The following is a 13,641-nucleotide window of genomic DNA, read 5'->3' as shown; positions in this document are numbered from 1 at the left end:
TGTGTGTGTCTTGTCTTTTTTTGGGTATTTTTTTAGTAGTAGTACTACTACTACTACAGGTACCAGCGGGCCCGTTTTTCCGCCGCATGCTGGTACTTGTGGTTCTCCAAGTACCAGCATGCGGGGGAGGCTTGCTGGGCCTTGTAGTACTGCTACTAAAAACAATATCTTTTCTTTTACAACAAAGGCTATCAGCCTCCCCATCCGCAGCCCATTGGATGGGGGGGGACAGCCTCGGGCTTCACCCCTGGCCCTTGGGTGGCTGGGGGGGGGGGACCCCTTGATTGAAGGGGTCCCCACTCCCCCAGGGTACCCCGGCCAGGAGTGACTAGTTGGATTTTTGATGCCACGGCCGCAGGGCACTATATAAAAGTGACCCCCGGCTGTGGCATTATCTGTCCAGCTAGTGGAGCCCGGTGCTGGTTTTAAAAATACGGGGGACCCCTACTCTTTTTGTCCCCCGTATTTTTGGGACCAGGACCAGGCGCAGAGCCCGATGCTGGTTGCTTAAATATGGGGGAACCCCTGTCATTTTTTTCCCCATATTTTTGCAACCAGGATCGGCTCAAAGAGCCCGAGGCTGGTTATGCTTAGGAGGGGGGACCCCACGCAATTTTTTTTTATTATTTTACAGTGTTTAATTTAAAAAAAAAAAAAAAAAATAAACCCCAGCACGGATCACACAGATCCGGCCGAGATTGATTGTAAAAAAAGTCGGCAGTGTTTTGCTAATCACTGCCGTAAAAATAGAAAAAAAACCACGAATGACATCGACATCGGAACAAAAGAAAAACCCGAATACGACAGCTTAGTAAATTAGTCGTAATCAATTCAAAAAGTTGCAGTTTTACACTTTCGATGTCATTCGTGATTGAACTTTGACCTGAAACGGGAAAATACGAATCTTAGTAAATTTACCCCATAGAGTCTCAAAGCCCTGACCACATCTAGAGACTTTGAAGCAGCGATGGAGTCAGTAACCACTGGCACCACAATAGGTTGGTTTATATGGAAAGAAGAAACCACCTTTGGAAGAAATTGCTGACGAGTTCGTAACTCAGCCCTATCTTCATGGAAAACCAAATAAGGGCTCTTGTGAGACAAGGCCCCTAACTCAGACACCCTTCTTGCGGATGCCAAGGCCAACAGCATGACCACTTTCCAAGTGAGAAATTTCAACTCTTTCTCCTGGAGAGGTTCAAACCAATCCGATTGAAGGAATCGCAACACCACGTTAAGATCCCATGGTGCCACAGGAGGCACAAATGGAGATTGGATGTGCAGCACCCCTTTCACGAATGTCTGAACTTCTGGAAGAGGGGCCAATTGTTTCTGGAAGAAAACAGACAAGGCCGAAATATGGACCTTGATTGAACCCAATCGTAGGCCTGCATCCACACCCGCCTGGAGAAAATGGAGAAAACGTCCTAACTGAAAAACTCTGCCATTGGAGCCTTCTTGGTTTCACACCAAGACACATTTTCTCCAAATACGGTAATGTTTAGACGTTACTCCTTTCCTGGCCTGAATAAGAGTGGGAATGACTTCTTTGGGAATACCCTTTCGGGCTAGGATTCAGTGCTCAACAGCCATGCCATCAAACGTAGCCGCGGTATGTATTGATACACGCACGGCCCCTGCTGCAGCAGGTCCTCGCGAAGAGGAAGAGGCCGAGGATCTTCTATGAGTAACTCCTGAAGATCTGGATACCAAGCCCTCCTTGGCCAGTCTGGGACAATGAGGATTGCTCGAACTCCTGTCCTTCTTATGATCTTGAGAACTTTTGGTATCAATGGAAGTGGAGGGAAGACCTATACCGACTGAAACACCCACTGGGCCACCAGTGCATCCACTGCTATTGCTTGAGGGTCTCTCGACCTGGAATAATATCTCTGAAGCTTCTTGTTGCGACGAGATGCCATCATGTCTATTTGAGGAATTCCCCAAAGAGCTGTCAACTTTGCGAAGACTTCTTGGTGGAGGCCCCATTCTCCTGGATGGAGATTGTGTCTGCTGAGGAAGTCTGCTTCCCAGTTGTCCACTCCCGGAATGAAAATTGCCGACAGAGCTTTTGCATGTCTTTCGGCCCAGAGGAGGATCTTTGACACCTCTGCTATTGCTGCTCTGCTTTTCGTTACGCCCTGACAGTTTATGTACGCGACTGCTGTTACATTGTCCAACTGGATCTGTACGGGTTGATCTTGAAGAAGATGTACCTCTTGTAGAAGGCCGTTGTAAATGGCTCTCAACTCCAGAATGTTTATGTGAAGACAAGTTTCTTGAATTGACCACCTTCCTTGGAAGCTTTCCCCCTGTGTGACCGCTCCCCAGCCTCGGAGACTTGCATCCGTGGTCACCAGGATCCAGTCTTGAATCCCGAACCTGCGTCCCTCTAGGAGGTGAGAACTGTGTAGCCACCGCACGAGTGAAATTCTGGCTTTGAATGACAGGATTATCCTCTGATGCATGTGCAGATGGGATCCGGACCACTTGTCCAATAGGTCCCACTGGAATACTCTGGTATGGAAACGGCCAAACTGTATGGCCTCACAGGCCGCTACCATCTTTCCCAACAACCGAATGCATTGATGAATCGACACTCTTGTTGGTTTCAGAATTTGACCATTCTCTGGATTTCCAGAGCCTTTTCTACTGGAAGAAATACCCTCTGTACTTCTGTGTCCAGTATCATCCCGAGAAAGGACAATCTTGTCGTCGGTTCCAATTGTGACTTTGGAAAATTTACGATCCAACCGTGATGTTGAAGTACTGTCAGGGAGAGTGCAATGTTCTGCACCAACTTTTCCCTGGACCTCGCTTTTATCAGGAGATCATCCAGGTAAGGAATTATATTGACTCCTTGCTGTCGAAGGAGGACCATCATCTCCGCCATCACCTTGGTGAACACCCTCGGTTCCGTGGAGAGTCCGAACGGTAACGTCTGAAACTGGTAATGACAATCCTGCACTGCGAATCTCAGATAAGCTTGATGCGGAGGATAAATGGGAACATGTAAGTAGGCATCTTTTATGTCCACTGACACCATGAATTCCCCCTCCTCCAGACTGGAAATCACTGCCCTCAGAGATTCCATCTTGAACTTGAACCTTTGCAGGTAGAGATTCAGATTTTTCAGGTTTAGAATTGGTCTGACCGAGCCGTCCAGCTTCGGAATTACAAATAGGCTTGAATAAAACCCCTCTCCTTGTTGTAACAAGGGAACCAGGACAATGACCTGATCCTAACACAATTTTTGTATTGTTGCTGCTACCACTTCCCTGTCCGGGACAGAAAATGGTAAGGCAGATTTGAAAAACCGGCATCGGGGGACGTCTTGAAATTCCAGTTTGCACCCTTGGTACACTATTTGTACGACCCACGGGTCTAGGCCCGATTGAACCCAGAAGTGACTGAAAAGTTTCAGATGTGCCCCCACCTGAGCGGACTCCCGCAACTTCTAACACCTCCTTTATAGCCACAATCATGTATTGAATGTTTTTTGCTAATTTTGGATCTATTCCCCTGGAATCACTAGTGTCGACATAGGAATCAGAGTCTGTGTCGGTATCAGTTTGTACTATTTGTGCAAATGACCTTTTATGTGACCCAGAGGGATCCCCTGTGGATGAAAAAGCAGAACTACTAAAAATCACATCTTCCACAGATTTTCTCCAAGTTTCTGCATGAGACTTATCCAATCTCTTACTGATATGATTCACACTATCACGTAATTCTTTCACCCATTCAGGGTCATGGTGTGCCGGCAGCGCCATCACATTACAACTCTGTGTCCTTAAAATGGCTCCCTCAGGGGAAGAGCTCCCTGCCTCAGACATGCCACACAGACACTCCGGGGCTTATACGGGACAGACCCACAGTAAAATCTGTCTGAAGGACACAGAAGGACTTGCCAGTTCACAACTCAGCGCCAGTGACTAAAACCCCTGTGCATGTAAAATGTCTACAGAGATCTTTAGCGCTTTTACACTGCCAAATTGTATAAATTGAGCACCAATATACACTCTGCCCCCCCATTATTTTCACCCTCATACTTGTTTCAGAAGTCGAGGAGGACCAGTGTTTCTTCCCCTGCAGCCTGCCTGGAGAAAATGGCGCTGAGCAGTGTGCTGGCTGACTGCGGAGGAAGCCCCGCCCCCTGTAATGGCGCGTTTCTCCTCAGAAAATTTCAATATATTTTTTATACTGGTGGGGGCGTAGTACTGTGCCTCAGCATCATATGCTACCTTTAGCCAGTTTAGAGAAGGTTTCATGCTGCCCAGGGCGCGCCCCCCTTCCCCCCCGCGCACCCTGCAGTGCCTGTGTTATGGATAGCATGCTCGCGCAGCTTTCCCACCCGCTGCACGGTACCTGTTGCCGTCACGATGACAGGAGATCCTCTCTTCTGCAGACCTCCGGTAATACACTCACCTGTCTTCTGACTCTGTTAGGGGGGTGACTGCGTGCTGAGGGAGTGAGCGCATAGCCGCAGCTAGTGTTCAGTTCCCTTCAGGAGCTAATGGTGTTCTGTCAGCAAGAAGCAGAGCCATGAAACTATTCAGGAAGTTGGTTCTTACTTCTTCCCCTTAAGTCCCACGAAGCAGGGAGACTGTTGCCAGCAGTCTCCCTGAAAATAAAAAACCTAACATAAAGTCTTTTAGTGAAACTCAGTAGAGCTCCACTAGAGTGCGACCAGTCTGCCTGGGCACATTTTCTAAACTGAGGTCTGGAGGAGGGGCATAGAGGGAGGAGCCAGTTCACACTCTGAAAAAGTCTTAAAGTGCCCATGGCTCCTGGGAACCATCTATACCCCATGGTACTGAAGTGGACCTCAGCATCCCCTAGGACGTATGAGAAAACAAAAGAGGGTCCAGCTACATTTTGAAATAATTAAAAAATATATATATCTGAACAAAAAATAAAAAATGTATAATAATTCTCCAACACTCCGAAGATGGTAAGCTCATATTGTGAATTGCATAAAATATTTATATGAATCCCACTTAATCACTGTTACACACTGGTTCTCACTGAGTGGAGGTTGAGACGAGAGGGGTGTCATTCGGCTCACCAGCTAATGAGTGTATGCAACAGATAGCAGTGTAGGATCACTGGAAGTGTTGTGGATCTCTGATAATCTCAGGTCTCTGAGGAGTTAAGTGAAAAACTACTGTCTCCCACTGTGATGCTCTAAGACATTGACAAGATGGCGCCGCACTTATGTGCAGTATTTAGGTCAGCAACCATCTTGGTACAGGGAGAGAAGCCTCACTGAAGGACCAGTATGGAATCTGCGCAGTAGTGCTCTCCCCTTTCATCACTTTTTACATACAAATAGGATAATAATGATAAAACTCCCACATAGTCATCTAAATGGGATGTAGTCACCATCCCGGCCGTCAGCATACCGCCACCGGGATCCCAGCAACCAGAATGCCAGCAGGGGGCTGAGGACTATTCCCACTAGTTGGTGTCCATGATACCCACAGAGTAGGAATAGAACCTGTGGAGAGCGCAGCAAGCCACAGAGCCAGCAGCAAGGGGCTTCGTTTCACTTGCCCCCCTGCCGGCATTCTGGCGGCCGGGATCCCGACGTCGGTATGCTGATCGCCAGGATTCCAGCCGCCAGTCAACCATACCCAACGCATCTGAATGACTACTTGTGCCTGGTGTAGGATTTTCAAATATGTGTAGTTTACTCTATACAAGTATTTAAAACCTTATTGGAACTGAGTTCTAAGGTGTATTATATGTAGTTAAAAAAAAAAAAGTTTATTTTATGGCAGTAGTTTCCAAACTGGTGGCCGTGACACCCTCGGGTGCCTCGGGAAAAGGTGGGGGGTGTAAAGGGGGCCTTGCAGTGGTGCCATAGTTTGGTGGTCCACGACCAATTCCAATTATTTATACTTAATTCAATTGGCAAAACCAGTCCCTCACCACATAACTGAACCTAAGGATGACATATTATAAACACAATTTACTTCATTTTATATTTTTTTTCTGAATTTCTCACTAAGATACTTTGGCCTAGGGGTGGCAGGGGTCTTTTTGCGGCCCGACCACATTGCTTGCAGCGAGGGCAGGAGAGCGCAGCACGCCCTTCTCCCGCTCCTCAGTCTGGTCTCCCACGGCGGTGCAGGTATCTTAAATCAGGCGCCGGTTTGTAAACCAATCAGAGCTCGCGGCAGAGCAGCCATATCAGGAGAAGTGCCAGACTCCTTGCTTTCTATGTGCAGTGCCATCTTCCCGAAGAGATCACCGGGAAGCCACTGCCACTGGCTACAACACAGGCATACTGGGGAGGGGTAGCAAACTGGGGCCCCTGCCGGGCCCCTCCACCAATGTACGTCTTTTGGCGTTTTTATAACAACATGGTGATGACACTGTAGCAGAGATTTTCAACCTTTCACAACTCGCGGCACACTGAACAAGATTTAAATATTGCCAAGACACATTCAAATATAATGGTGATGCATGGTGCAGTTGCGTGTCCTAGGATGTCATGTCGCAGCTTCTCCATAGGTAACGCCTGAGCCACATCTGAGAAAGCCAGAAGAGCCCAACACTGCCCGGGCCCAAAATTAGAACTGGCTCTGCAACCACTAAACCCACCAGTATTGATCATTCCAGGGCCTCAGTAGCGGCAAAACACTGACGGGCCTGGCTATGCTTCTATGGCGGCACACCTGGAGACTGCTCAGGGCACTCTAGTGTACCACGGCACAGTGGTCGAAAAACAATGCCACAGAGGCTGGTTCTTAGATTATTACTTTATGCCTGAGAGCATAGTACAGAACCGTGGCATGCCTGAGGCTATTCCCACAATCATCTCCCTTGGCTTCTACCATACACTGTCAGAGGTTGCAGCATGTTTTCCAAATTAGATATGTGCTCTTCTGCCTCAGACACTCTGGGCTTGCCCTAGCGATGGGAGCAAGTACCGCTGCTGGGTGCAGAAGTTCCACCTAGATGACAACACTACAGCACAGTATAAAGTCAAAGCTAGCCAGTATGTGTGTGCAGCATGCCAGAACATGCAGCATTTGCCAGCGGCACCTCTGGAGGGTGGACTTCCTGCGGCCACTCTACCTAGATGTCACTGGCAGCAAAGAATCAAGCAGAGGATCCGTCTTGCCACCACTATTTGTATTCGTATTTTTTCCCCCTTAGCATAATAATCATCACAAAGACGTTGACGTGACATGGGCTTTTCTGGGCCACTATCAAGTGATCACATGGGACTAAACAGTCTCATCCGAGAGCTGTGGGCATGAGGGGTCGACTACCATGCCCGTTTGTGGCATGTGAACGGGGTTCCTTTTTCAGATGCATCTCTTGCACCCAGAATGGATTGGGAGTAGGTCCCCATACTAAGGACAACAGCTGAGGCTGCATAGGGAAAACCAGGCACTGCAGCCATCTGCATTAAAATGGATGGTTACTCAGCATAGATGGGCGGATAATCGCATTGGCATAATACAATGTGCAGGCTGCTACAGGCAAACAGAAAAAGAGCCGCAAATGCATCAGACTCAGAATGAGGTACATATTGTATAACACTTATTCCTAACTTGTATGTACTGGTGACTGGACACTGGGTATACACATAAAAGTGGGCATAAGCGGTATTGGGTGAGATGTATGAAGCAGTGAAAAGAGTGGAGAAGTGAGCCAGTGAAGAAGTTACCATGTCAACAAATCAGTTTTGAGGTAACATTTATCAAGTGCATTCTATAAAATTATAGGTAGTAGCTGATTGGTTGCCATGGTCAACTTCTCCAGTCTTTCCACTGCTTCATCTGCCCCAATGCCTTTTAGACCACTCCTTGGGCAGACTGGATTCGGTGAGTGTCGTTTTGCAGCTGGTTTGCCAGGTCTCAGCAGGGCATACTCTCACCTGGGAACAGAAGCTAAAACGTTCAGGATTCTCCTTTTATAGAAAAGTAGTTTTTCCCCAACCTGAACCCGATTTATTTTTTTCTTTAAACATTTGTTTTTGTGATAAATAGCCAGCTGTAAGGAGTCAGCCTCTGATTGCTCAATGTAAAGTACGCACAAAACCATTTAAAGGGCCACAAATGTTTGACATTATTATTACATACGGTCACACATTCCAGTATTATAGTATTTTACAGGCTAACCTATTGACAAATAACTACTTAAAGCAACTTTGTGTCTTTGGATGGTACTGAGTTTGATAAATAAATATTGAAGTAATAGCATGATGACAGTGTCTGGGATCAAGGATTCAATTACATCCAAAGTCCTAAAGGTGTATACACACGGTGAGAACCTTCCTATGCCAGATTTTGACTGCGATTTCCCTTGAACTCCCCCAGAGCCCAGAAGCACAGATTTTGACTATCTGTACTTTCGATTTGGTCTATGTATGATTTTGACTAAGTGCCAATTTTGACTATACTTTGTATTAGATAGCACACTAGATCAGGCCTGGCCAACCTGTGGCTCTCCAGATGTTGTGAAACTACAAGTCCCAGAATGCCCTTCTACACTTTTGCTATTAGAAAATTCTAAAGCAGTGGCAGTGCATGCTAGGATGTTTAGTTTCACAACAGCTGGAGAGCCACAGGTTGGCCAGGCCTGTACTACATAGATAGTCAAGACTGACTTGCCTGCACATCTATCTAGCCTTGCGATACCAACCCCACGGGAGCGCGCATCGGGATCGAATCAGGATCGCAAGCTGCCAAACACCTTGAGGTTTGCACTAACTTTCCTTAAGAATTTGACTATATAAGGGTATATTCAATAAGAGTCGGATCCATTCCGACATGCATTTGTCGGTATGGATCCGACAACCCCTATTCAATAGAGTGGCCAAATCCGACTGTCAGATTTGAGCCTAATCCGACTGTCGGATTTGGCCGGTGTCCGTGCGGCTGTCAGCAGCTCACCATATGTGAGAACACAGGGAGCTGCTGGAGCCGCACATCACGGCCGCTCACTCAGTGCCGCGCTGCAGGGAGAGAGGTGCCTGGCCGGGGGACGGCCGTCAAGGTACCTGCCAGTCCCGCTCCCTGTAGCCCGCCGCACCGCTCCCCGTCTCCTCACCTCAATCTGACTTTTTTTTAAAGTCGGATTGAGACTGTTGGAAAGGGGGCCAAATCCGACAGAAGCACGCAGATCGGCGGCTATTCCACCGATCCACGTGTTTTCCGACAAATCGGGAATTCCCGAGTTGTCGGAAAAAAAACTGCCCATATTTAATAGGTCGGAATCCCTTCCGACCGAAATCTGTCGGAAGCTGACGTTTTTCCGATAAGACTGCAGCTTCCGAAAGCTATTGAATACATCCCATAGTTAAAATCTTAGATTTATCTCACCGTGTGTATGCATCTTTACAGTATGGCGTTTGTATGTTCTTCCTGTGATCTCAATACTATAATAGCAATTAGATTTAAAAGAAAATGGAAAAAGAAAAAAAAAATTAACATCACCAAAATATGTGTCAAATCCTCTTCGTGTTGGCAGGCAGTCTTTCTTATACATGCCAAGGTGCCACTTTCCCACCATGTGCGTGGCATATCCAGCCTCCTTCAGTAACTGCGGCAGAAGTTTCTCATCCAGAGGCAGGCAGTGCGGCTGACACGGCCATATTATCTGATGCTGCAGTCCTGTGCGAATCTTTGGAGCAAAAATCAGGAAGACACACATGAGACACTATTCAGAGACCCTGCAGTAATTTATTTATTTATTACCAGTTATTTATATAGCGCTCAAATATTCCGCAGCGCTTTACAGAGAATATTTTGGCCATTCACATCAGTCCCTGCCCCAGTGGAGCTTACAATCTATATTCCCTACCACATGTACACACATACACACATTCACGCTAGGGTTAATTTTGTAGGGAGCCAATTAACCTACCAGTATGTTTTTGGTTTGTGGGAGGAAACCGGAGTACCCGGAGGAAACCCACACAAGTACGGGGAGAATATACAAACTCCACAGTTAGAGCCATGGTGGGAATCGAACCCATGACCTCAGTGCTGTGAGGCAGTAATGCTAACCATTACACCATCCGTACTGCCCATAATGAGATATGCCATGTATAAAGGAAAGTCAGTGTAATATATAGAACTAGTTCAAATATTTATGTAAGAAAACAACTTCTATGAAACTATAAGTACAGCTTTTAATGGTTCGTTTCTGCCTCAAGTCAACTGGAAGTTTTATATTTTAAGATGAGTCAGTGAAGGAAATGCAGGAGAGCATGAAGAGAAACCTAATCCCAAAGGGTAATAGGAGAATATGCTGGTAGTAACATTATAGGAATATTGGGGGCAATTCAGACCTCTTCGCTCGCTAGGGATTTTTTGCAGGCCTGCATTCGCATAGTCGCCGCCAATAGGGGAGTGTATTTTAGCTTTGCAAGTGTGCGAACGCATGTGTAACAGAGCCGTACAAACGGATTTTGTGCAGTGTCTGATTAGCCCAGGACTTACTCAGCCACTGCAAACACTTCAGCCTGTCCGGGACCGGTCAGGAACCCGTCTTGAAACGCTTGGACACTCCTACATTTTTCCAAACACTCCCAGAAAACGGTCAGTTGCCACCCACAAACGGCTTCTTCCTGACAAACCCATCACTGAGTGGCGATCCGCTTTGTACCCGTGCGACGTGCCTGCGTGTGTGCTGCATACGCACGCGCAGTTTAGACCTGATCGTCGACTGTACGAAAATGCAGCCTAGCGATCAGGTCTGAATTAGCCCCATTGACCCAACAGGATATGTTTACTAAGGAACGGTTTGTCAAAGTTGTTGATCACGTCAGCTTCACCAGCAATGGGGACCCAAAAACAGGCTTTCTGGCTTCAGCAGGACCTTCCCGGCATTGCCAAATCCTCATTGGGGTAAGTGTCAGGAACATGTGCTGAATGGCCGTAGCGCATGTACATGACCCTGCAGTCCGTTGCTAAGCTGCCCGCAATAGGGTGGAGGATGTCATGGAGGAGGGGTACTTCACAGGAGAGTAAGTACTGTCAAATATTGGTGGCATGTTCGTTAGTATCACTGCAATACCTTTCAAGATATGCCACTGGTAATAAGTATCATTAATAAACAAAGCCCTTAATTTGTATTATTAGTCTATATCCATCACTCTCATTAACGTTATTAGCAAAAACTCCCAGAATGTCTCGTTGATTTCATGGTACATTATTGCGCAAATTTGAAATTTAAACTAATGGGCGCGATCGTAAAAAAACCCGTTTGGGTGACCAAACGGTTCTCTTTACACGCATTTCAGCTCGCTACCTCAGGGGGTAGCGAGCTGAAGTTATCTTGTCGCTCCCATCGGCATTAACATTAGAATACTGCCAGCGGGCGCGATCGCGCCCAAAAGCGCACATTTGAATCCGGCTCATGGAGTCTGATCTCCCAGTAATGCATGAGAACTAGGATGGCTAGCATATAGTGGTGGTGTTGTTGTCATTGCAAGGTAACTTGTCAATAGTTTAGCCATCAATGTTTGTTTAGGGCAGGCATTCCCAACCACGGTCCTCAAGGCACACCAACAGTGCAGGTTTTAATGATATCCAGGCTGCAGCACAGATGGTTTAATCAAAATAACTGAGCTACTAATTAAGTGACCTGTGCCTGAAGCCTGGATATCACTACAACCTGCACTGTTAGTGTGCCTTGAGGACCATGGTTGGGAATGCCTGGTTTAGGGCCCGATTCTGACTGGCATGAAATGCTGAGGATCACATAGCTGAGCAATTTTTGCAACTGCAATGCACAGAAATTTCTGAAACCCCCTACGGCACAGGTGCTACATAGAGTGTACACACAAAGGCGCTGTTGTGATCGATACAGTTGGTATCAGAAATGTGGGGAAAAGTGATGGGAGTTCCTGGGCAGTGACTGGGATTTGGCTAGTAGTGTATGCAGAAATCGTCTGTACAGTGAGCGTATTATGGGAGTGTCATGGGTGCAGCAATGCAAGCAGCTCTGTCCCCTGTCACAGCTACAGGCATAGGAGACTGTGGTCATCCCAATATCGACACTGAATGAAAAAAGCACTTCCATCTAATCGAGACCATCATATAAACAGATGTCATTCGTCGGTTTCAGACGTCCATCTCTAGGGAGAACTCCCCACAATTCAGGAGTCTCCCTGACAGGAGTAGAAAGTGTAAGCAAGGGTGTAATTTTGGCTTATTGCAGCGACAGTAAACCTACTATAAATAATACCTGGGTCTTGCGCAAGACTCTTACAAATAAATAAAACACATAAGCCTAAACATTAATTTGACATTTGATGGGTTTAAAAAATAAAGGCTTTAACCCTGTAGTTAAAAAGCATAAAATGAGGGGGAGAGGAAATAAATAAAAAAAACTTTCAGAAAGTTACTTTTAGAAAACTATCAATCAGTCAGTAGTAACAGTGTACTGCACATCTACAGGAGGCAGAGGCGCCTTAGCAGTCATGTGACCAACCTAAGTCATGTGACATTACACTGACTGAGGGAGAATAGTTAGCTGCAGTAGAAGTGAGACATCGCGTACATACAAGGGCAGGCTACACATGACACATACATGACTGGCACTTATACTGTACATGTGACTGGCACTTATAGCTCCCCCCTGGCACATGCGGCGCTGACCTGATACCTGCCGCTGAGCAGCTGGCTGCGTGACGGGGTGCACAGGGGCTGCACGTAGTACCCCTCCAGCCTCACTCCCTGCCCGGAGAGACGGTCCAGGTTTGGAGTCCTGATCTCGGAGCCATGGAAGCCGACATCATTCCAGCCCAGGTCGTCAGCCAGTACAAACACGATGTTGGGCGGAGGGGCTGCCTGGTTGGGGCTGAGGGCAACCTGGCACAGTATCACCCCCACACAGCTGAGGAGCAATCCATTGCCTGGCATAGTGGCAGGAGGGTGATGCTGATGGTAGCACCGCCGGGGGAACTCATTCAGGAACTGGCCGCTGGCTGTTCTGATTCTGCATCCTCCTACCACCCGCCCTGCACCCTCCTACCTCCCGCCCTGCACCCTCCTACCTCCCGCCCTGCACCCTCCTACCTCCAGCCCTGCACCCTGGCTCCTACCTCCCGCCCTGCAGCACCTTCCTACCAGCACCCTCCTACCTCCCGCCCTGCACCCGCCTACTTCCAGTCCTACCTCGACTCCTTCCACCCGCTCCTACTACCCTGCCCCGCCTACCTCCCGCCCTAGTTCACCCCTCTACCTGCCTCTGGTTTATGTGCCCTGTGCTAGTGTGTGACACCTGCAGCACAATACATGGTTACTTGCTGCTCAGCTGCTGAGGGGGGTCATTCCGAGTTGTTCGCTCGCAAGCTGCTTTTAGCAGCTTTGCACACGCTAAGCCGCCGCCTACTGGGAGTGAATCTTAGCTTATCAAAATTGCGAACGAAAGATTAGCAGAATTGCGAATAGACACTTCTTAGCAGTTTCTGAGTAGCTCCAGACTTACTCGGCATCTGCGATCAGTTCAGTCAGTTTCGTTCCTGGTTTGACGTCACAAACACACCCAGCGTTCACCCAGACACTCCTCCGTTTCTCCAGCCACTCCCGCGTTTTTCCCAGAAACTGTAGCGTTTTTTCACACACTCCCATAAAACGGCCAGTTTCCGCCCAGAAACACCCACTTCCTGTC

At 47.6% G+C, this 13,641-nt stretch overlaps 1 protein-coding gene across 7 annotated transcripts in view; it reads right to left on the bottom strand.

Moving 5' to 3' along the window:
* ARSB (arylsulfatase B) overlaps window positions 1–13,061 on the bottom strand; it is a 320,071-nt gene extending 307,010 nt beyond the window's left edge. For 6 of the 7 annotated variants that reach the window (XM_063963563.1, XM_063963567.1, XM_063963576.1 and 3 more), the window contains exons 1-2: window positions 12,627–13,013; window positions 9,456–9,642 (exon numbers count right to left, since the gene is read on the bottom strand). In XM_063963563.1, coding sequence (XP_063819633.1) covers window positions 9,456–9,642; window positions 12,627–12,890 — 451 coding nt within the window. In that variant the 5' untranslated portion in view covers window positions 12,891–13,013. Of the gene's footprint in view, window positions 1–9,455; window positions 9,643–12,626; window positions 13,014–13,046 lie in introns of those variants that run through there. The other variant, XM_063963566.1, reaches the window with a different exon arrangement.
* Window positions 13,062–13,641: the final 580 nt, after the last annotated feature.

The sequence above is a fragment of the Pseudophryne corroboree genome, chromosome 1 (genome assembly GCF_028390025.1).
Source record: "Pseudophryne corroboree isolate aPseCor3 chromosome 1, aPseCor3.hap2, whole genome shotgun sequence".
Taxonomy (NCBI): Eukaryota; Metazoa; Chordata; class Amphibia; order Anura; family Myobatrachidae; genus Pseudophryne; species Pseudophryne corroboree.
Note: the sequence above shows the minus strand (reverse complement) of the source record. Positions and strands in the feature narration are given on the sequence as shown.